We start from the raw sequence: 24,188 nt of genomic DNA, 5'->3' as shown, positions 1-24,188 counted from the left end.
TACCTTATTTTCTTAATTAACAAACACAGAAAATTCTAGATTATCTTCTCAAATGAATAGAAGTCACAGTATCGGTAATTCAGAAACCATTTCTATTTAACTCTAAAAGCATTATGATTTTGTGGACATTGGACTAAAATCATTTTTTTATTCAACATAAATTTGAAATGAGTTTATAACTCCTTATGAATCATTAACTGATAATTCTAAGAATAGACCTTGATTTGAGATTGTGGAAACAGTAAAGGGGTGGACAGCAATTTAGTTCAGCTATAAATACTTACCAAAATTACTAATATCCAAAGAATTAATTAAAAGCTCACTGTACCTGCATACATTTTCACTCTGCTATACTTTTACAGTAAATTCTCAATTACCCATGTCAGTGGAGGGGAACAAGACATTGAACAAAAGTGAACTCTTCCAAAATCATTCTTACTTGCTTTTAAAAGTGCAGATATTGACAACAGACCAGTTGTCAGTTCAAACTAAATGAATTATTGTGAAGGTATTGCTGAGGTCAGGGAAAGTGATCAATGTCTGATATTCACCTTTCTTAAAACCTTCCCAGGAGAATTTGTATTCAAAAGTCAGTCCTGACAAAATTTAGCTAAATCCAAAAAGTAAGCCCACAAAGCAAAATAACTTTTAAAAGTATATAGCTACCATTAATGAACTTTAAAATAGTAGTTATTTCACAGGCAGTGATTTTCCTAAGATATTTGTTCTATATTTTTATTTTTTAACATGTTTTGTCCTTTTCCTAACAAGATGTGAAGTTGTGACATTTATTTATTAATTTTACATCTTGTCTATGTTTATATCCTGTCTATTTTATATCTTGTTTACTATCTTGTCTATGATTATTTTCCTTACTTAGCAGATTGTGCAGATGTGACACAGAGAAGCTAGGGAACCTAAACAACATCACCTATCTAAAAAGGGGTAGACATAGACCTCAACCACAGGCAGTTTGCTCCAGATCCCAGGCCCTGAACCACATTAATAGGTCTGGAAAAATGTCTGACTTCTCATACATCTGCTACCATTACTACAATTACAATAATTTTTTAGTATATGAGCTAGATTCTATTACCTAGTATCTATTACCTACTAATGCATCCTTGCTATGCCTATCTTCTGGCCCAGGGATATTTCAGTTTTGGAGTCTGGTGACCTTCTGACTGTTTTTTACGCTCCCAACCCTTCAAACCCTGATGCACTATTGGATTGAGGCTAGAAATATGGAGTGAGCACAAAAAACAACTTTGTAAGCCTCAGTAACTTTTTTCCCCAGAAACAAAAATATTTCTTGGCTGCTTCACTGAAACCTGAGGTTCTATAGGTAGCTTAAGGAGAAAATTTAGTCACTATTATAGCGGGTTGTCACCATCACCTTCTGTTCTTTTCACATTGATCAACTGAACACTTACTGTTTTATACTGATAATTTTTTTTAAAGATTACGTGCTTCTCCACATATTTGAGACAAGGCAATGCAGATCAACCTCTAGACAATGATTTTAAAGAATTCATTCAAAAAAGGCAAATCCAATGTATACATTCAAATTTGATAGAAAATTGAACCTTCATAATTCATTTTGACTCTTCCAAAAAAAAAAAAATGAGCTTTGGTGAGTCAATAGGATCACCTGAGACATCTATGCTTGGATGTGTTCCTCTAGATTTAACGTATTTTTCCTCACTGCATTATATTTTAATGATTAATTTCACACCCTTTCATGGTACTCTAGCTCCTGAATCGTGCATATTACTTTGAGGGAAAAGAAAATTCCCATGCATGATGAAAGATGTTACTGATTAAAGTGTGGTGCATATATGAACTACATAAAAGGTGAAAAAGCTTGAATGCCACTATTCTATATCAAGTAATATTGGGCCAACTAAGCTTAGATTAAGGGGAGTAAATGTGAGGGCCTGACCTTCTTAAATGGTCTTAGTTGAAACAATTCATGAAATTAAGCTGGTCGTTAATGTTTCACTGGCATCTTTTTCCTTAGTGTAATATGGTTATGAACTGATTTCATGGACAACTGCGAAATAGATAAATTCAAAAGCCAAAAGCCATCTGCCCTCTGACATTCTTATCTCTGAAATCAGTACATCACTACTACCTAATACTGTCAGAAACATACTATTTGACTTAGCTTCAAAAGGGGGGGCGGGGCAGAGGGGGCATTTGGTGAAGTCAAAGTAACAAGGACGAAAAAGCACAATGACGTAAATCAAGTATCATTTACCCTGTGCATGAATAAACATTGGGTTAAATATATCATATTGATCAATATGAAAAAGTAAACTATCCACAAGAGAAACTACAAGTAAATTAAGTAGACATGTCCACATAATATACTTTGGCTCTTATTACCACAGTGGATTTTTCAACCCAAGGTATGGAATCTGGAGAAAACACTACTATCATCCCCCAAACAGAACACAAAGTTCCTTCAATCACTGACAGAGAGAACACAGAGGCAACACAATGGCAAGAAGCAGCTCTTCTGCAAACAGGTGGTTTTAAAATTTTACTTAAGCCACTGAAAGGACTGAGGAAAGGAAAATTTTTTCATTCTAAGGAAAACATAGGCGTGCACATACACACGTTTTACCAGCGTAGGAGACTCAAATTTTAAAAAGCCCCAAACAAAACACAACAAAAAACTACAAAGCAGTTTATTTTAGCTCAAAAGTGCTGACATTGGGTTAGTACGTCTAAAATCACTGTTTGTTATTATATCTGTCTCATCGCATACATAAAGGTCTTAGGGAGAAGTCAAAGGAAATGGTCATGTATTTCAGGGAGGACTTTATTCACAGGAAGAAAGATGACATTTTTACAGAAACAGAGTGCAAGAGAGAATCAAAAACTGTTGACGAGAGGAAAATACAGTTTATTTTGTATTTCTGAAGGCACTGTATTTTTCATATTTTCAATACCTTATCCCATTCTTCTCTATGTTATTTTCATAAGCAATACTAAGGCTAGCAGGGGCTGCTATAGCTGACACACAGATCTTTATTTCTATACTTTGCAAATATGCATTATTCCGCGACTGGAGGTGGGGCAGCAGACTGGAGGTGTCCGGAAACGCGAACGCTTACCGGGGCAAAGGGGAAGGTGCGGGATAGACTGCGTGAGAAATGAGCGCTCCTTTGAGAAAATCCATCTCTCTCGAACACTCGTGGTTCTTCAGTCACTGCCACTCAAAGACTTCTTTAACCCCCACTCCGAAGTAAACAGCCAGGTCCCAAGCCAAAGAACACCCCTACCGTCGCGGGCCCCCCACTTCCCTCCCTGCCAGCCCACACGGTTCTCTGGCTCCTCGCTCCTCCGCCTCCCCGCAAGGCCTCCCGCGAAGGCAAAGTTTCCCGCCTCTCCCACTTTCCCCGGCCCTGCGGTGGCCGCGGCGGCCTTCTGGGCACCCGCCAGCTGCGTCCCCCTCCCTCCCTAGACGAGCCCGCGCGCAGTCGGTACCTCGATGTCCACCACGTCCTTGCTTAGCACAGAGGCCATGGCGTTGCCCACAGCCTGGAGTCTCCTACAGACGAATCCACCCCGCGTCCTCAGGCTCCAGCCGGAGAGCAAAGCAACAGCTTGCCCGAGCGCCTGTGGAAATGGAAAACAGAAGGCAGTCGGCGCGGGGGCGGGGCGGGCGCCGGGCGGTGACGCCCCCGGGGCGGGGCTGCGCGCTCGGCCCCGCGGTTCCCCGCGCGCCGCACCGTGGGCCGAGTGGCGGGAAGGAGCCCGCCCCCTGTTTCCCGCCTCCGCCCCACAGCCCAGCAGCTTGTTTTCCTTCTGTTCTCGGAAAGAAGGGAGGGAGAGAGCGCTAGCTCTGGGGACTGGCCTTTGCTCTGTAAACTGTTAAAGGCTGAGCTAGGTACGTAGGGGCAAGATGTGATTCAAGGTAAAAACGGTCGGCGCTCTAAGTAACTAATTACTCCTTTTCTCTCCTTCCGCAGGAGCCCTGCAAGGTGCAGAAACATTGTCTCATGGGCAGCTGCATCCTCAGAATTCCTCAGGGATAAGATAGTAGTAAATGTTCCTCAGGCCATCCAACAAATAGGCGGGAGCAGGCAAGGTCAGTGATCTTCTGAGAATTGACAATCCCTGGGGGCAGGGGCGAAGAGAAAGGGGGCCCGGGATGAAAGTGAGCAAAAATTTCTACAGACAGAAGCTGCAAGTAGCAAGTCCTGTAGGTGGTACAAAATCAAGGTTGTGTTTTTGCAGTGCAGTACGTTCTAATGTCTATTTTAAAAAATTGTTCTAAAATGTGAAGCTCTTTTGAAGAATTGTTCTTTATGTTTTGTTCTAGAGCTTGCTGGGGAGAGGGGAACGACTTCATTTAGAGACAGTCTCAATCCAGAAAATATTCTCCTCATCTTTGAGTGTATCTGTACTCCAGGCGTCCCTCCTTTCTCCCTCCATCGTCCTCTCTTCTCCTGTAACTCGTCCTGCTTACTTCTGTTAAGGCTTTTATCACACTTCTTAGTCCTCTTGGCTAGATAGTGAGCACCTTGGATTCTAGTATTTCCTCTTTATCATTATTCTTTCAACAAATATTTATTAAACATTTTCATTCATTCAACAGATATTTAGTAAACATTTTCAGTTACCAAACACTGTGTTAGGTGCTCTGCCCATAGGCTTCAAGAAGAAACATCAGTCTCATGGAAATTTTACTCAGAGTAAGGAAGTGAGCAAACTAATAGGAGACTGAGATGCCAGCTTGGAAGATTAGAGGACTAGAACAGAATGACTGGGGTGTGAGTGTTCACCATCTTGAGTGGTTGGGAAGACTACTTTAAACAAACCATCAGATTACCGTCCAGAACCTGGATAGAGGCTGGATACATTTTTCTTAAATCTAATAGTATATTAAGAGAAAGTAGAAAGTTACATAGAAACCTTGGACTATTCTTTTTTTTTTTTTTTTTTTTTGCGGTACTCGGGCCTCTCACCGCTGCAGCCCCCACCTCCGCGGAGCACAGGCTCCGGACGCGCAGGCCCAGCGGCCATGGCCCACGGGCCCAGCAGCTCCGCGGCATGTGGGATCCTCCCGGACCGGGGCACAAACCCGCGTGCCCCGCATCAGCAGGCGGACTCCCAACCACTGCGCCACCAGGGAAGCCCACCCTGAACTATTCTTGACTCCCCTTTTCTCCCACATTTAATGCATCCCAAGCTCTCAGGATTCAACCTCCTAAATACATCTTGGAACATTTCTTCATTTCTCTTTCTTCACTGCATCCACCAAGATCCAAGCTGCTGGTATTGCAGCTTCTACTCTTACCCCTCTTCCCTCCAGATTGAGCTTTAAAAAGTATCGATTGGCTCATCACACACACACACACACACACACACACAGCATAAATCTTTCAGTGGTTCCCACTGTATTCAGAATAAAATACAAACCCATAGTGACCTCTGAATAACCTGCTCTTCCCCTCTTCTCCAACCTCACCTAAGGCTACTCTTGCCATGAGTCATTATGTTCCAGCCACAAAGTAATCTTCCCGTTCTCCAACCACTTTTCTCCTTTTACACATGTCCTCCATTCTACTTGTATTTCAGGTTTCAGAGAAACCTTCCCTGACCTATCCCCACCACCAACAAAATTAGACCCACCCTGTCTCTGTTGTTCTCTTTCAGGACACCCTATTTTTGTCTCCATAGCCCTGTCAGATTTTGTTTGCATATTTATTTGAGTGTGATTTGTTTAATATCTGTCTTCTATTTAGAATGTAAGCACCAGGAAGGGAGGGTCCACATCTGGCTTGGTAGCCTACTGAATATTGTCTAGACCGGGACTGAAACATGGGACCAGGAATACTAGGTGACTGAATGAACTCAGTAAATCCTAAAGTTAGTTTATGCAGTAAGCAATTCATTTTAGAAACTTTAGTTTTACTTTACAGTTTCACTTTACCATATATTCTTCTCAATGTTCCACTTATTCCTGGGAAGTAAAATCATAGTATCTATCAATGATTTTCTAGTTAAAATGTGTCAAACTAACTACTTTTCTTTTCATGGAGTAAAATTCCAAAGTCTGATTTCCTTCATCGTCCTACGACCATACCTAACTCACCACCAAAGTCATCTATATCCTCTTTCTTGGAGATATTTTTTATATATGCATACATATATCATACATACATATACACATATTTAGAAGGATAGAAAGAGATATACACATGTGTGCATTTATCCACATATAATATGTATATAATATGATATATGTAATTTTAATATGTATGATTCCTTCTCCAGTTTAACCAGAAAGTTTCAATAGTCAATTTCCTGACCACCAGAGATATGGATTTATGTGTTGTTTTAGGTTGCACACTAATACAAATCTTATCAGTTAGCAATCCATACTTTAGTTGTCCAAGTTATCCTTAAGAGTTAGACACTATATTTCCATTTTGATTTTATGTGATTATTATTCTCCTAAACCACCATAGAGGATAAAAGCCCAAAATATGCTGTCTTTCCAAAGGTGAGAGCTTCTTCAGTGATACTCAATAATCAAATAGAAAATTTAAATGTTATTTTACCATCCTCTCAATCTCACCAAACAGATGTATCCTATTCTGAGATATTTAATTAAGGCATATAATCACATTGCTCACATGCCACACCTATACTCCATGATCAGTGATGGAATCTAGTAATATTTTAAATCCATTAAAATTCCACATTAAACACAGTTGTACCTGTAAATAATCCAAGCTGTTTAAAGCTTACTGCAAATGCATTCACACTACACTTTTTTAAAGTTGTAAGTTATGATGGCACTTGTCAAGCTGTCCCTCCATCTGGAAGCACAGCCAAATATCAGGTGTTCCACATTAATTGTTTGTAGGCTTTAGAGGGACAGCATATCAAATAGTGTACAGATTTACCAAAATGCATCTCAGCCTAATAATTTACATTACACAAATGAATATTATTACCATAATCAGAAGGAAGGCTTATGAGTCATCTTTCATTTCTGGAAAGTTATTCAGTACCATGATTTTGGAAACACAATAAAAATTTAGATTTCCATATGCTTTTATTTCCCCTCTTTAGTCTAGAATTAAGCAATTTTTAAAACATTCTTTGGAAGATGATTTTCTTCCAAAAAGTCAGAGCGTTTGATTTAGCATAAAACCTTTTTTCCCCCATCTGATTTTCTAAGGCCAGATTAACTCCTATCCAAACTGACAAAGAGGATAATGACTAAAAATCAATTGGGCTCAAATATATCAAGTATTCCTGCTCAAAAAGATAATAACGTATATATTTGTCCTATTTTATGGAATAAACATGGTATAATTTATTCAGCTGTGTATGCCATGTATCCTATATAAGCCTGCATGTGCACACGCATACACACATGTGGGTGCTACATGTATGCATATATATTATGTAATGCCATAAAAATCACAGATAACAAAGAGAAAATATAAATTCCTGTCACAAATTTATTCAATGATTACTTAATGTTATTGTTTCAGGCCCTGAGATAGGCATTAGTGATACCTCAGTGTATAGTAAAGACAATGTCCTTGTCATCACAAAAATTAAGCCACTAGTTCAAAAACTCATACTGTCACATAGTGATTTTAAGTAAGTGATGAATGGGGTTATTATGAGAGTTAAATGACAAAATATGTGATAGTATTTTGTACATTGCAAAACACCATGCAGTGTTACACATTAAATGTTTAAAGGTATGTTCTCCAATGCTCATATTCCAGAAATACACCATTGGGGTATGGTTGACTATGAATGATTTGGGGTAAAATGCAGTGTGAGTTGGAGGTTTACAGACTTAGACGACTTAAACTAGGGGAAAAATATCCTCTGGAATGAATAGTCCCTGAATTTCTGTCATTACCTCGAGGCCTTTTTCTCAGGCTTGTTGCTTCTTCTCTCACAATCAAAACTTACCATAATCCCAGCAGCTGGCAGTTAATAGCTGTCTCTTGGTTTTCTTGCTGAGATTTTACTCTTTCATAGTTTCAAGTGTGTTTATATTTGGGATTGAGACAGAACCTTACTGAAATTATTCAGTGTTTCTTTTGGTCAACTGCAGTGGATGTCTGATGTGCCTCACAGGTTCCCACACTTCCCTGCAAGTTAAGACTAAGGTACTCATTCTCACAGCTGCTGGGCGTGTTGGCAGAAGAGTGACTTTGCTGAGTCACTCTTCGGAAATTGCCCCTGGCTAAAGAGAGCTATTCACTTAAGGGTCATTCCTCTTCCTCAGGTAATGCACATCCAATAACTGATTGATGTGGGACCATAAAGGTTTGGCACTTGCCTAAATTCAAGATATCTTTGAGGGGCCATCCCAACTTCAGAGGTCCCTGGAGGGATCATCTGAGACATTTGTTGGAATTGCCAAGAGTTCAACTTCTCCCTCTGTCCATCCTGCTTCATTCTCCACTCCCACAGGTCCTCATCCAGATAGCAATTCCCAATAAATAAACTTCCTGCATGCACATTTCTATCTTAGGTCCACTTCCCAGGGGACCTAAGCTGCATTATCACCACTGTATATTGTTTCACTGATAAAATATATTGCATGTAAAATGTACTTAATTATCCACATGTCTGGACATAAAAAAAATCGACTCATATAATAAAGTCTCATCATTTCTTTCAGTATTCTGAGATATTCCTATATTTGTTCATATATTTATTTATACCACAAATAACTATATGCCTAATACATACTAGGTATAGTAAATAACATTAGAGGTACCATGGTAAGCAAAAAAGAAATGAAGTCTCTGCTTATGCAGCTTGCAGATGAGTTAGAGAGATAAACATTTGTCAAGTAATCACACAAAAATATAGTACTTACTATGAATAACAATATCAAGGAAAATATAGAGAACTATTATGTCAGAAGGACTGGGAAATCAGTGAAGGACACCTTGAGTAAATGACTTTGCTGCTAATTTCTGAAGGACAGTAGAAGTTAAGAAGGCAAAAAAGAAGAGATCAACAGCATTCCAGGCAAGGAAATAATCTCTGCAAAGACTCCAAGAACAGTGGTATCCTAATGGAAGGGAAAGAAGGCTCTGATATCTGGAGGTCAGGAAGCTAGGTGGAAAGTGTCGCAGAGCGAGGCAGTAAAAACAAGAATGGACTGTGGTGTTTTAGTCTTAGTTTAAGATTTTGAATATTATCCTATAAGAAGTGAGAAGTAATGGAAGTTTTTTAAAGCAGTGGAATGACATGATCAAATATGTATTTTGAAGTATCACTCTGATTGCAGTGTATGTGTAATTGCATATTCATATACTCACTTGGGTAAATATGTGAAAATCAACCAAGGCAAGTGATTTCTGGGGATGGGCTCAGTCATTTCCTCCACATGTTAGCCTGGCTGATAGTCACCATGGTCATAGAAACCAAAATAGTGAGTTTCCTACCATATATTAATGTCATTGTCATTTATTATTTTCTAATAATTAAAAAGCAGCTTTTTTTCCTTAATTTTTTAAACTTTTTCTTTTTTAAAATTAATTAATTTATTTTTTGGCTGTGTTGGGTCTTCATTGCTGTGCACAGGCATTCTCTAGTTGCAGTGAGTAGGGGCTGCTCTTTGTTGCGGTGCACGGGCTTCTCATTGCAGTGGCTTCTCTTGTTGTGGAGCACGAGCTCTAAGTGCACGGGCTTCAGTAGTTGTGGCTCACGGGCTTAGTTGCTCCATGGCATGTGGGATCTTCCCGGACCAGGAATCAAACCCGTGTCCCCTGCATTAGCAGGTGGATTCTTAACCACTGCCCCACTAGGGAAGGCCCTCTATTTTCTTTTCAATTGAGTTGTAGTTGATTTACAATATTATATTAGTTTCAGATGTACAACACAGTGATTCAAAATTTTTAGAGACTATACTCCATTTGAAGTTATTATAAAATATTGGCTATATTCCATATGCTATATAATATATCTTTGTAGCTTATTTATTTTATACATACTAGTTTGTACTACTTAATCTTCTAACTCTATTTTTCCCCTCCACCTTTTGCTCTCCCCACTGGTAACTACTAGTTTGTTCTCTATATCTGTGAGTCTTTTTCTGTTTTGTTACATTGACTCTGCCCCAGGATCCAGCCCCACTCACCAGCAGGCAAGCACCAGCTTTGGGAACCCTAACCCTGCAACCACCCACCCCAGAACCTGGTTCTGCTCACCAGTGAGCCAGCACTAGCCCTGGGAACCTGGCCCCCTCCCCAGGCTTCCACAACTTGGCCCCACCAAAGAGTGGCCATCAGCTTCCACACAAAGCAGGGCCCAGCAACCAACCAGACTGACAGCAGCCACCCACAGCCAACCACAACAGAAGTACCCATGCAGCCAACAGAGGGGGTACCCCTAGAACACATAGCTGTAGTGACCAGAGAGAAGGAAATGCTCTGCTGGGACTCAGAGAACATCTTCATAAAAGGCCACTTTTCCCAGGTCAGGAAGCATAACCAAGCTATCAGATACATAGAGATAAAAACAGCAACTTAGGAAAAATGAAGTGACAAAGGAACAAGATAAAACTCCAGAAGAACTAAGTGAAATGGAGCTAGATAGGCAGTCTACCAGATAAAGAGTTCAAAATAATGATTGTGAAAATGGTCAAAGATCTCAGAAGAAGAATGGATGAACAAAGTGAGAAGTCAGAGGTTTATAGCAAAGAGTTAGAAAATATAAAGAAGAACCGAACAGAGGTGAAGAATATAATAATTGAAATGAAAAATACACTACAAGGAATCAACAGTAGATGAAATGATACAGAGGAATGGATCAGTGAGCTGGAGGACAAGAGTAGTGGAAATCACTGAAGCTGAACAAAAAAAAGAAAAAAGAATGAAAAGAAATAAGGACAGTTTACAAGACCTCTAGGACAACATAAAACATAGAAATGTTCACCTTATAGTGGTGCCAGGAGAAGAGAGAGAGAGAAAGGGGCAGAGAATGTATTTGAAGGTATAATAGCTGAAAACTTCCCTAGCCTGGGAATGTAAACAGACATCCAGGTCCAGGAAGCACAGAGAGTCCCAAACAAGATCAACCCAAAGAGGACCACACCAAAGTACATTGTAATTAAAATGGCAAAGCAAAAATTAAAGACAGAGGCTAGATTATTAAAAAGCATCAAGGGAAAAGCAATGAGTTATGTACAAGGGAACTCTCAGAAGGCTATCAGCTGACTTTTCAGCAGAAACTCTGCAGGCCAGAAGGAAGTGGCATGATATATTTAAAGTGATAAAGGGGAAAACCTACAACTAAGAATACTGTACCTGGCAAGGTTTTCTTTCAGATTTGATGGAGAAATCAAAAGTTTTACAGACAAGCAAAAGGAGAAAGAGTTCAGCACCAGCTTTACAAGAAACAGTAAAGAGGGGCTTCCCTGGTGGCACAGTGGTTGAGAGTCCGCCTGCCGATGCAGGGGATGTGGGTTTGTGCCCCGGTCTGGGAAGATCCCACATGCCGCAGAGCGGCTGGGCCTGTGAGCCATGGCCGCTGAGCCTGAGCGTCTGGAGCCTGTGCTCTGCAACAGGAGAGGCCACAACAGTGAAAGGCCCACGTACCGCAAAAAAAAAAAAAAAAAAAAGAAACAGTAAAAAGACTTCTCTAAGGGAAAAGGAAAAGGCCACAACTAGAAACATGAAAATTACAAAAGGAAAAAGCTCATTAGTAAAGGCAAATATCTGGTAAAGGTAGTAAATCCACCACATACAAAGCTAGTAAGAAGATTAAAAGATAAAAGTAATAAAATCATCTATATCTGCAATAGGAAGTTAAGGGATACACAAAACAAAAAGATGTAAAATATGATGTCAAAAACAGTAGTAGTGAGGGGGCGAGGAGTAAAAATGCAGGGTTGTTAAAATATATTTAAAATGAGATCAGCAACTTAAAACAATTATATATATATATATATATATATATATATATATACCTGTAATACATACACACTGAGAAAAGAGAAATGAATTCAAACAACGTTAAAGATAGTAATCAAGACACAAGGGAAAAGAAAAAAATAAGAAGAAAGGAACAATAAAGAACTATAAAAACAACCCTCAAACAATTAGCAGAATGGCAATAAATACATACCTATCAATAATTACTTTAAATGTAAATAAACTGAATACTCCAATAAAAGACATAGAGGGGCTGAATGGAGACCAAAAAAAAAAAAAAAAAAACATGTAATATGCTGCCTACAAGGGACTCACTTCAGATCTAAAGACACATACAGACTAAAAATGAGAGGATGGGGAAAAAATATTCCATTCAAATGTAAATCAAAAGAAAGCTGGGGTAGCCATCCTTATATCAGACTAAATAGACTTTAAAATAAAGACTGTAATAGAGACAAAGAAGGACATTACGTAATGCTTAAGGAATCAATCCAAGAACATGTAACAATTTTGAACATATATGCACCGAACATAACAGCACCTAAATACATAAAGCAAATATTAACAGACATTAAGGGAGAAATTGACAGTAACACAATAATAGTAGGGGAATTTAACTCTCCACTTGCCTCAATGGACAGATCATCCATACAGAAAACCAATAAGGAAACACTGGCCTTAAATAACACATTAGAGCAGGTGAACTTAATAGATATATAGGTAACATTCCATCCAAAGCAGCATAATATGCGTTCTTTTCAAGTGCACATGGAACATTCTCCAGGACAGAACACAGGTTAGGCCACAATACAAGCCTCAGTAAATTTAAGAAAATTGAAATCATATCAAGCATGTTTTCCAGCCACAATTCCATGAGACTTGAAATCAATGACAAGAAAAAAAACTGCAAAAAAAGACAAACACGTGGAATCTAAACAATATGCTACTGAAAGATTAATGGATTACTGAGGAAATCAAAGAAGTAATTTTAAAAAACCTGGAGGCAAATGAAAACAAAAACACAACAATGGATAATCTATGGGATGCAGTAAAAGCACTTTTAAGAGGGAAGTTTATAGTGATACAAGCCTACCCAAGAAAATACAAAAAACCTCAAGTAAACAACCTAATCTTACACCTAAGGAACTAGAAGAACAAACAAAATCCAAAGATAGTAGAAGGAAAGAAATCATAAACATCAGAGCAGAAATAAAGGAAATAGGGACTAAAAATACAATAGAAAAGATCAGTGAAACTAAGCTGGTTCTTTAAAAAGGTAAACAATATTGATAAACCTTGAGCCAGACTCACCAAGAAAAAAGAGAGAAGGCCCAAATCAATAAATCAGAAATGAAAAAGGAGAAGTTACAACAGACACCACAGAAATACAAAGGATCATAAGAGATTACTACAAACAATTATACTCCAATTTGAACAACCTAGAAGAAATGAACAAATTCCTAGAAATGTACCATCTTCCAATACTGAACAAGAAAGAAATAGGAAATACGAACAGAACAATTATGGTAATGAAATTGAATCAGTAATTTAAAAAACTTCCCCAAAACAAAAGTCCAGGGCCAGATGGCTTCACAGGTTAATTCTACCAAACACGTACAGAAGAGTTAACACCTATCCTTCTCAAATTATTCCAAAATATTACAGAGGAAGGAATACTTCTAAACTCATTCTGCAAGGCCAGCATTACTCTGATACCAAAACCAGACAAAAATATCACACACACACAAAAAAATTACAGGTCAACATCACTGATGAACATAGATGCAAAAATCCTCAACAAAATATTAGCAAACCAAGTCCAACAATATGTTAAAAGGTTCTTACTCCATGATAAAGTGGGATTTATCCCAGGGATGCAAGGATGGTTCAGTATCTGCAGATCAATCAGTGTGATACACCACATTAACAAACAAGAATAAAAACTATACAGTCATTTCAATAGATGCAGAAAAAGCTTTTCACAAAATTAAATATCCATTTATGATAAAAAAAAAACTTCACAAAGTCTGTGTAAAGGAAACATACCTTGGCATAATAAAGACCATATATGATAAGCTTACAGCTAATGTCATACCCTGCAGTGAAAAGCTGAAAGCATTTCCTCTAAGATCAAGAATATGACAGGGATGCCCAGTCTCACTACTTTTACTCAACATAACAGTGGAAGTCCTAGTCACAACACTCAAACAAGAGAAAGAAATAAAAATAGTCCAAATTGGAAAGGAAGAAGTAAGACTGTCACTGTGTGCGCATGAGATGATACCATAGAAAATTCTAAAGATGCCACCAAAAACCTACTAGAGCTCATCAGTGAATTTGGTACAGTTGCATGATATAAAATTAATAAGCAGAAATCTGTTGCATTTCTATACACTAAAAACAAACTATCAGAAAGAAAAATTAAGGAAACAGTCCTATTTATAATTGCTTCATAAAGAATAAAATGCCTAGGAATAAGTCTAACAAAGGAGGTAAAAGACCTGTACTCATTAAACTATAAGACACTGATGAAAGAAATTGTAGACAACACAAATAGATTGAAAGATATACTGTGTTCATGTGTTGAAAGAATTAACATTGTTAAAATATTTATACTACCCAAAACAATCTACAGATTCAGTGCAATCCCTATCAAAATACCAATGGCATTTTTCACAGAGCTAGAACAAATAATTTTAAAATTTGTATGGAAACACTGAAGATTCCAAATAGCAAAAACAATCTTGAGAAAGATGAACAGAGCAAGAGGTATCACACTCCCTGACTTTAGACTATACTACAAAGCTACAGTAATCAAAGCAGTATGGTAATGGCACAAAAACAAACACATAGATTAGTGGAACAGAATAGAGAACCCGGAAATAACCCCACTCATTTATGGTCAGTTTATCTACAACAAAGGAGGGAAAAAGATATAATGGTGAAAATACAGTCTCTTCAATGCAATGTGCTGGGAAAACTGGGGAGCATGTGTAAAAGAATGAAATTAGAACATTGTCTCACATCATAGACAAAAATAAAATCAAAATATATTAAAGACCTAAATATAAGACAGGAAACCATGAAACTCCTAGAGGAAAACATAGGCAGAGTACTCTTTGACATAAATCAGTATTTTTTTGGATCTGTCTCCTAAGGCAAAGGAAACAAAAGCAAATATAAACACCTGGAACCTAATTAAACTTAAAAACTTTTGCACAGCTAGGGAAACTATCAACAAAATGAAAAGAAAACTTACTTACTGGGAGAAAATATTTGCAAATGATATGACTGATGAGGGGTTAATATCCAAAAAACATAAACAGCTCATACAACTCAATATCAAACAAACAAACAACTTGATTTTAAAATGGGCAGAAGGTCTGAATAGGCATTTTTTTCAAAGAAGACATACAGATTGCCAACAGGCACATGAAAAGATGCTCAACATCACTAATAATCAAAGAAATGCAAATCAAAATCACAATGAGATATCACCTCACACCTGTCAGAATGGTTATCATCAAAAAAACCACAAATAACATATTTTGGTGAGGATATGGAGAAAAGGGAAAACTTGTACAGCGTTGGTGGGAATGTAAATTGGTAGAGCCATTATGGAGTACAGTATGGAGGTTCCTCAAAAACTTAAAAATAGCACTACCATATGGTCCAACAATTCCACTTCTGGGTATATATCTGAAGAGAATGAAAACACAAAGTCAAAAACATATATGTACCCCAAGGTTCACAGCAGCATTATTTACAGTAGCCAGATATGGAAGTGCCCTAAGTGTCCATCATCATATGAATGAATAAAGAAGATGTGATATATATATATACACAATGGAATACTGCTCAGCCATAAAAAAAGGAATGAAATTTTGCCATTTGCAGTAACATGGAGAGATTTGGAGGGCATTATGCTTAGTGAAATGTCAGACAGAGAAAAACAAATACTGTATGTTATCACTTATATATGGAATCAAAAAAATAAAACAGATCTCTATGGTTTTAATCAAAGTCTAGAAAGAAAAACCTAAACCCCAGAAGGAATTCTGTCTCTCAATCAGTGGCTACCTTCCTATTTTCCAACATGAAACTATAAAGATCCATTTTTAATCTTCTGAATAATGAATGACAGGCTATTCTTGTTTCTTGGTTTGTTTTCATGATCACCACCTCCTCTATATTGTGAGGGCCTTCTTAGTATTGAGTGTGTCGTATCTTTTCATTCTCCATGCCTAACACAGTACCTAGTAATAGTACATACATAAATATGTTGGAATTAATATTATTACTCTCTCTAAACTTGACAGCATACAGAAAGCCTGAGAGGAAAAGGTTTCTAGTAATAAATGAATAAATAAAGGGCATTAATGGGCCATTCACAAAAAAACAAAGAATACAAGTGGATGATAAAGAAGTGAAATTGTATCAACCAAACTAGTAATCAAATGCCATTTAAATGATAATGAGATATGATTTTTCACCTATCAGACTGGCAAAGAAAATTTAAGGAGTGATCAAGGCATAGGAAAATTAATGGATTCATAAGACTCTATAATGAGTAAAATTTTCTTATGGTGTATAGTTACAGCAGTTTAGCAGTACATACCCAAATTTTAAACATGTTCATTATCTTTGTCCCAGCAACTTCATTTCTTATATTTTTATCTTAAAAAAAAGTTATGCTTCCATGCAAAATTTACCTAAAAATATGGTTCATTCCAATGTTGTTTATGCAAAAAAAAAAAGGTAACAACATAAATGTCCTACAAAAGGTGACTGATTAATAACTGTATTGAATGGATACAGTTAAATCTTATGCAGTCTTTAGAACTGGGGTTGTAGAATTTTACCCACAGTGAAAGATACTGACAATATATCAAAGAACATATGAGATTATATGGTCTGAATATACATGGATAAGTAACAAACACATATTAGTTAATTATAGGAAAAAGTAAAAGTTATTTTAAAAACTCTATTGCATCATGAGCAAATACACAAGCACATATACCTTTTATAAATTTGTATATGTGCATGCAAGGAAGACCTTCCTTACTCCTACCATGGTGCTTGACACATGTTAGGCACTCTGTAATTTTCATATGAAGTATTTTATATGAAAAACTGAATACCAAAAGTGTTGATAATATTCTACAGTCCATTCTATGAAAATAATTATTCATATTGTATTTCTGGATGAACATTTTTTAAGAGTTATAGAAACTGGCACATAGAATTATTAATATCATAGTCCTGGCTACAATTTTTTAAGTTATAGAAACTGGCAAATAGTGAACACTACTTGAGCCTCATCTAACTAGACAAAATAATCTGAATATTTGAAAAATGTCCTATTACAAAATAATTGATTGAATGTATTAATTTATTTAATCTATAAAGTAATAATTACATCAGTCCTTTGCTCCAAACCCTTCACAGCTTCCCAATTTACTCAGTAAAATTTACAGTGCCCTATAAGGCATGCATGATCTAGCTGTCTGATTCCTCTCTCCCCCTAATTCCTACTGTTCTTGTTCACTCCAACTCTATCCAGATAGGCCTTTGCATTTGCTGTTCCCTCTGCCTGCAGTGATATTCTACCAGATATTCTAACAACTAGCCCCTCATCAGCTTCAAGCATCTATGTAAAATTCACCTTTTTGGTAAGGTCTATTCTGACTACCTAATTAAAACTGCAGCTCCCATTTCTCACATTCACCATACCCTTCTCCTGCATTACTGCAAACTAGCATTCTATTTGTTTTAATTATGTGTCCATTCATCATCTACCTTAAGTTCTGTAAGGTTGTTTTGTTCACTGCTATACTCTCAGTATCTGGACTACTACCTAGCACACTGTATATGCTTAACAAATATTTTGCCTGAATGCATGATACAGCTAGTACATTATAGTCCCCTTTCACCTTTTCATACTTCTGTATTAGCATTTAACGTTGAATATTATACATTTATGAGTCTGTCTCACCCACCAGAGAGAATTGTTCAAGGGCAAGGACTATGTCTTGTTAATCTTTGAATCCTTAGCTTACATAGTGTATAGAAATAAGTAAATGCACTCAGATATGTGTTGATTGAACAAACAAATGGATTAAAAATCAGCATACTTGTATATTCTCCCAGTAGCACTTGCCCCAGTGCATCCTTAGACATTTAAAAGTTGAAATTTATCATGTATGGCAATCAGAGAAACTCCTGGCTAGAAGCTTACTCTGAAACATGTTTCCTGTTCTCATTCTTGTCTTAGCAACTTACTTGGCAATATTTGATAAATATAGTCACCTGTATAAAGTAAATAAATTTGAAAATATTTCCATTTTCTTATTTCATGTCTTAAACACATTCAAAGAGTTTCATTAGTTTTGTTTTTTCAAGTGTCCTGAGCAGTCCCTTCTCCATCTATTGAAAATATTATCAAATTATGCTTTAAAAAAAATTGCATTTAATTTGCAGAATGCTAGAGAACAATTGTTTGATAGTGTTGGGGAGCAGCATTTGACAGCCCCAAATATGTCTCTTTGGCATATTAATTGTTTTAAATTGGTTATTTTCTGAGAAACAGCAGACATGGAAGGGCTCTGAAAGCCACGTAGAAGTTGCCCTTTTGGAAGAAACATAATTTGTAAGAGGAATCTCCATTTTAAGTGTGTCTTTCTGTGCCTGAGAGATGGATGACTAAATATCTAGAAACTCTTATCAGTAGAGAAAGCAGTGACTTGAACCTGCATCACAATCACCCTTGTTTACTATGCTTTTCCTGATACCTCCCCAAACGGATTCTCCCACTCTCAATATCCTCTTTTTTCTTAAATTTTTATTGAGGTATAATTGACTTACAATATTGTGTTAGTTTCAGGTGTACAGCAAAGTGAATCTATTATACAAATACATATATCCACTCTTTTTCAGATTCTTTTCCCATATAGACCATTACAGAGTATTGAGTAGAGTTCCCTGTGCTATTCAGCAGGTCCTTATTAGTTATCAATTTTATATATAGTAGTGTGTATGTGTCAATCCCAATCTTCCAATTTATCCCTCTTTTGTCTTTAGCTGAAGATGGTGTTTATGGTGAGGGCTTCAGCCATTTTGGCGAGTTATTCAGTTTTTCTGGGTCTCTCCCATGTATACATGTTATTAAATTTTTGTTTGATTTTCTCTTGTTAATCTGTCTCATGTCAATTTATTTTATTTTATTTATTTTTTTTAAGAGGGTATTAAATTGTTTATTTATTACACATGATAATGGATGATACACAAGCTTCATTCCCATCTATATCTGGTACCATAATCCAATTTAGATATATTGCATAGGATGTGCCAACAATCATATATTAATAATCAAAAAACTCCATGACTTGGCTTGGGTGGCCCTTTTTCACGGTGAACTCCAAGGTCACAACGCAGTAACTGTCAGTTCAACTACACCAAGGTTTCAGAAGACAGTAGCTTCTCCACCAAAGCAGGTTGTAAATAAATTTTGAATGGAACCTGGCATCACCCTGAAGGAATACTAACTTCACACTGTTGGGGTGGTTTACCAAAATGGCTTCAGAGTAGACTAACTTTACACAGCACATTTAAAAAAAAGACACATGTCAATTTAATTCTTAGACCAGCCAGAAGAACCTAGAAGGGTAGAGGAAAATTTCTTCCTACCCAACAACAGTTTGTATCATAGGCAGGATAAACGTTCCTAAAGTATTTTAACACTCTTTTAGAAGCACTAATAATTACATGTTTGTGCCATTGTATGTGACATGTTTGTGTGTATATAGATATATTTTATCACTCAGTATACTGTTTAGATTTATTGCTTAAGGTTAGTCATCACTGAACTCATAAATTCAACTATCTTGTTTTAAACTTTAATTGAAAGAAATTCTTTTAAATATCGTCTTATTCTTTTCCTTTTTTTTTCAATCAGAGAAGTGGGAAGGTGAGGGATACTGATTAGCATGACTCTTCCAAGTAGCACAAATACATTTCACAATGTGATCTTTGATAAATGTCCAAATGGATTTTAAAACTAAGTAAATTGAACTGCTTTTTATTGAGTCCCATAATTTATTCCAACCATCTGTGTTACACACACACAAAAGTTTGTTTTTTAAGGGTTTTAGATTTTTTTTTTGTCCTCCTCAGCACCATCATTAGGATATAAAAACATTAACATATTTCAGGATTGACTTTTGCCCCCTAAAGAATATATCTTTCAGTCAAGAAACATTTTTCAACACCACTATTTGCAATTTGGAGATTAAAAAATATGAACCCAAAAGCATCCTTTTGGCATCATACTTTCTATTTAAAGGCCACCAAATGTTTCTTTCTGAGAAATTGTATTGAACAGTTAGGATCTTGGCATGCACTGTTGTTCTAGGGAGAGATATTCCTGGCCCACACTTGTTGCTGGGTAATGAATGACTAGAATGTGTGGACGGAGCCACCTTCCCATCTGTACTAGCCTTAGCTACCATCGATTGCTGTGTGGTGTCCTCTGTTGAACCATGCATGCTTAGTCATTAATTTTACTTAGGACTAATAAAAATACCTGCCTTTATTGATCAGCTACTGTATGCCTAGGACATTACATATAATTTCCGATTTAATCATCACAGCAATCAGAATTTAAAGATAGAGAAACTGATGCTTATGTATTTTATGGGAATTTCTGATAACTACTTTTTTGTGTGTGTGTGTAGAAGTTATTATTGATAAAACAATGTTAGAAATGTGTGGATTTTGTTTGTTTGTTGTAAATGCACTGGAATTTAAAAAGTGCATTTTTAGTTTTCTTCAAGGAGAATGGTACTAACTTTTAAAGTGTCTACTATGCTAAACTTCATATTAATTATCACAGTGAAAAGAAAAGAGGCTTAGTAAGATTAACTGTGTATCTTCTCGAGACTGAATCCAGGCATATCCTGGATTCTTGCCTAGGACTCCTTCATTCAGTATGTGTTTCAACTTGAAATAGTGTACTGGTAGCCTATATTCTCCTACAGAATCCACCTATCTTCCTAACTATGTATCTATCTATTCTAGTCTAGTCTAGCCTAGTCTACCTGTGACCTATAATAATCCTGATGTTTGGGGAATGATATTATCTAAATGGTGACTTTTCTCTGCTACAGTAAGAGTCAAACATATAAGTTACATGTGTAACTATATGTATCAACCACATCCCATGTAAATACATGTATTTGTGGTTGATTCATACAATAAATCCATGCCTAGGTGATAAGCTCTATTGTCATCTTTCTCCCGTCATTTGCACTAAGCTGAATTACTAAGCATGCAACGCAAATCTCAAAACAACTCATATGATGCAATGATACAAAAAGCAATTCACAGTTTAAAATAGATTGTTCTGAGAATAAGAAAAAAATTGGCTAAAGCAATAAAAGTAGAGAAAGATGAAGGAATTTGAGATCATTTAGCCTAGAGAAGATAAAGCTTGCTGAGTTTGAAAAAATGATTCATTTAAATAGGTTTTTTATAAGAATAGTGAACAGTTTTCTATTCCCACATCAGATCAAGAAATGAATTAATAAATTATCAAAGAGTTTAATTGGCTATAAGGAAAATAGCCTCTATGCCAAAGTGATGAAATATTAGAACGAATTACTAAGGAAGATATGAAGTCTTTATACTGGAAATCTGCACAAAGAACATAAACAAACATCCTGCCCCTAAAAGTAATCTACTGGACAACAAGATCTCAAGTAGTTTTTTTCTAAATTTTTGTTTTATAGACATCATAGCTCTTTCCTTACTTTTCTTCCATCTCTCCCTGCCATTCATAACAATATCCTAAACAGTAACAATTTCTGCCTTTTCTTTTTTTTTTTAAACATCTTTATTAGAGTATAATTGCTTTACAATGGTGTGTCAGTTTCTGCTTTATAACAAAGTGAATCAGTTATACATATACATATGTTCCCATATCTCTTCCCTCTTGCATCTCCCTCCCTCACACCCTCTCTATCCCACCCCTCTAGGTGGTCACAAAGCACAGAGCTGATCTCCCTGTGCTATGCGGCTGCTTCCCACTAGCTATCTATTTTATGTTTGGTAGTGTATATATGTCCATGCCACTCTCTCACTTTGTCCCAGCTTACCCTTCCCCCTCCCCATATCCTCAAGTCCATCCTCTAGTAGGTCGGCATCTTTATTCCCGTCTTGCCCCTAGGGTCTTCTGACCATTTTTTTTTTTTTTTTTTTTTTTTAGATTCTATATATATGTGTTAGCATATGGTATTTTTTTTTCTCTTTCTGACTTACTTCACTGTGTATGACAGTCTCTAGGTCCATCCACCTCACCACAAATAACTCAGTTTTGTTCCTTTTTATGGCTGAGTAATATTCCACTGCATATATGTGCCACATTTTCTTTATCCATTCATCTGTTGATGGACACTTAGGTTGCTTCCATGTCCTGGCTATTGTAAATAGAGCTGCAATGAACATTGTGGTACATGACTCTTTTTGAATTATGGTTTTCTCAGGGCATATGCCCAGTAGTGGGATTGCTGGGTCATATGGTAGTTCTATTTTTAGTTTTTTAAGGAACCTCCATACTGTTCTCCATAGTGGCCGTATCAATTTACATTCCCACCAATGGTGCAAGAGGGTTCCCTTTACTCCACACCCTCCCCAGCATTTATTGTTTGTAGATATTTTGATGATAGCCATTCTGACCGGTGTGAGATGATATCTCATTGTAGTTTTGATTTGCATTTCTCTAATGATTAATGATGTTGAGCATTCTTTCGTGTGTTTGTTGGCAATCTGTATATCTTCTTTGGAGAAATGTCTATTTAGGTCTTCTGCCCATTTCTGCCTTTTATTTATTTATTTATTTATTTATTTATTTATTTTTGGCTGTGTTGGGTCTTTGCTGCTGCGCACGGGTTTTCTCTAGTTGCGGCGAGCGGGGGCTACTCTTCCTCGTGGTGCGCGGGCTTCTCATTGCAGTGGCTTCTTTTATTGCAGAGCATGGGCTCTAGGTGAGCAGGCTCAGTAGTTGTGGCTCACAGGCTCTAGAGCACAGGCTCAGTAGTTGTGGCACATGGGCTTAGTTGCTCTGCGGCATGTGGGATCTCCCCGGACCAGGGCTCGAACCCATGTCCCCTGCCTTGGCAGGCAGATTCTTAACCTCTGTGCCACCAGGGAAGTCCCTGCCTTTTCTTTTTAAGCACATCTGATTATAAGACTATTCACTGCAGTTTGTCTTTTATATTCCATTGTCAAGAAGTGAAAATAGTTATATATGAGCCAGTTTTTCAAGAAAAATGCAGATTGCAAGGGAGAGCACACTTAAAATGTATTCCTTACATACATGTAGGGACTAGATCGATGATTGAAAAATATTGTTAAATCATAACACTCCCCTGTTCAAAACCTATCAATGGCTTCTCATTAAACTAAAGTAAAATCCAAATTCTGTAGTATGGTCTACAAGGCCTTTCAGGATCTGAACATTCTGTATCTCTGTTCTCTTCTCCTCCCATTCTTCTCCAGCTCACACCACTTCAGCCACTCTGGTCTTATTACTTACCCAACACACCAGCTTCTTAGCTCTTCCTAGTCTTTTTCCTTGGAGTAATACCAAAATGATACTGAACAGGTGACCACTCAACAATGTTGTATGAGGATATTCCACACTCAGGGAACAGCAAGTACAAAGCTCTGAATGCTCTCTTTCTGTCATTTTCCCCTGAACATGCATAGGTAGACATACACATCAACATCCATATCTTTCTACTGAACATTTTTCTTTGCTGCACATCCACTGACATTATATCTGTTTTGTATACCCATTTAGTGTCAGTTTCTCCTTCTATGTCATGAGTACTATGATCAAAGACTGCTTTCTTTCTTATTCTCTGTTATATTGCCTACACCTAGTATAGTATCTGGCACATGCTAGACATTTAATAAATCAGCCTTTCATTCCACTTTCAATTTAAACGTAGACATTATTTCCACAATGCCAAAATCTGATGGAAAAAAAATATTGTTTATAGTTGTGACTATAGCCAAAGTCAGTATATTTGTGACTGAATATTAAACTTTTCATCTGTATGGTTTGTCATAATGGAAAGAGAGATGTAGTCTGAAGGTGAACTGGAAAGTACAATTTGAAGAAATTATATAATTTATTCTTTCTAAAATGAATCAAGGCTTATTGTCTTTGGGTAAAAATGTATT

At 36.9% G+C, this 24,188-nt stretch overlaps 1 protein-coding gene across 2 annotated transcripts in view; it reads right to left on the bottom strand.

Annotated features, from left to right (window-relative positions):
* The window catches only part of DPYD (dihydropyrimidine dehydrogenase), a 795,698-nt gene extending 792,045 nt beyond the window's left edge, over positions 1–3,653 (bottom strand). For both annotated transcript variants that reach the window (XM_004263062.3, XM_033437294.2), the window contains exon 1: positions 3,496–3,653. In XM_004263062.3, coding sequence (XP_004263110.1) covers positions 3,496–3,534 — 39 coding nt within the window. In that variant the 5' untranslated portion in view covers positions 3,535–3,653. The remainder of the gene's footprint in view (positions 1–3,495) is intronic.
* Between the last annotated feature and the right edge of the window lie 20,535 nt (positions 3,654–24,188).

This window comes from Orcinus orca, chromosome 1 (genome assembly GCF_937001465.1).
Source record: "Orcinus orca chromosome 1, mOrcOrc1.1, whole genome shotgun sequence".
In the NCBI taxonomy this organism is placed as follows: Eukaryota; Metazoa; Chordata; class Mammalia; order Artiodactyla; family Delphinidae; genus Orcinus; species Orcinus orca.
This window is presented reverse-complemented; position numbering and strand designations above follow the sequence as displayed.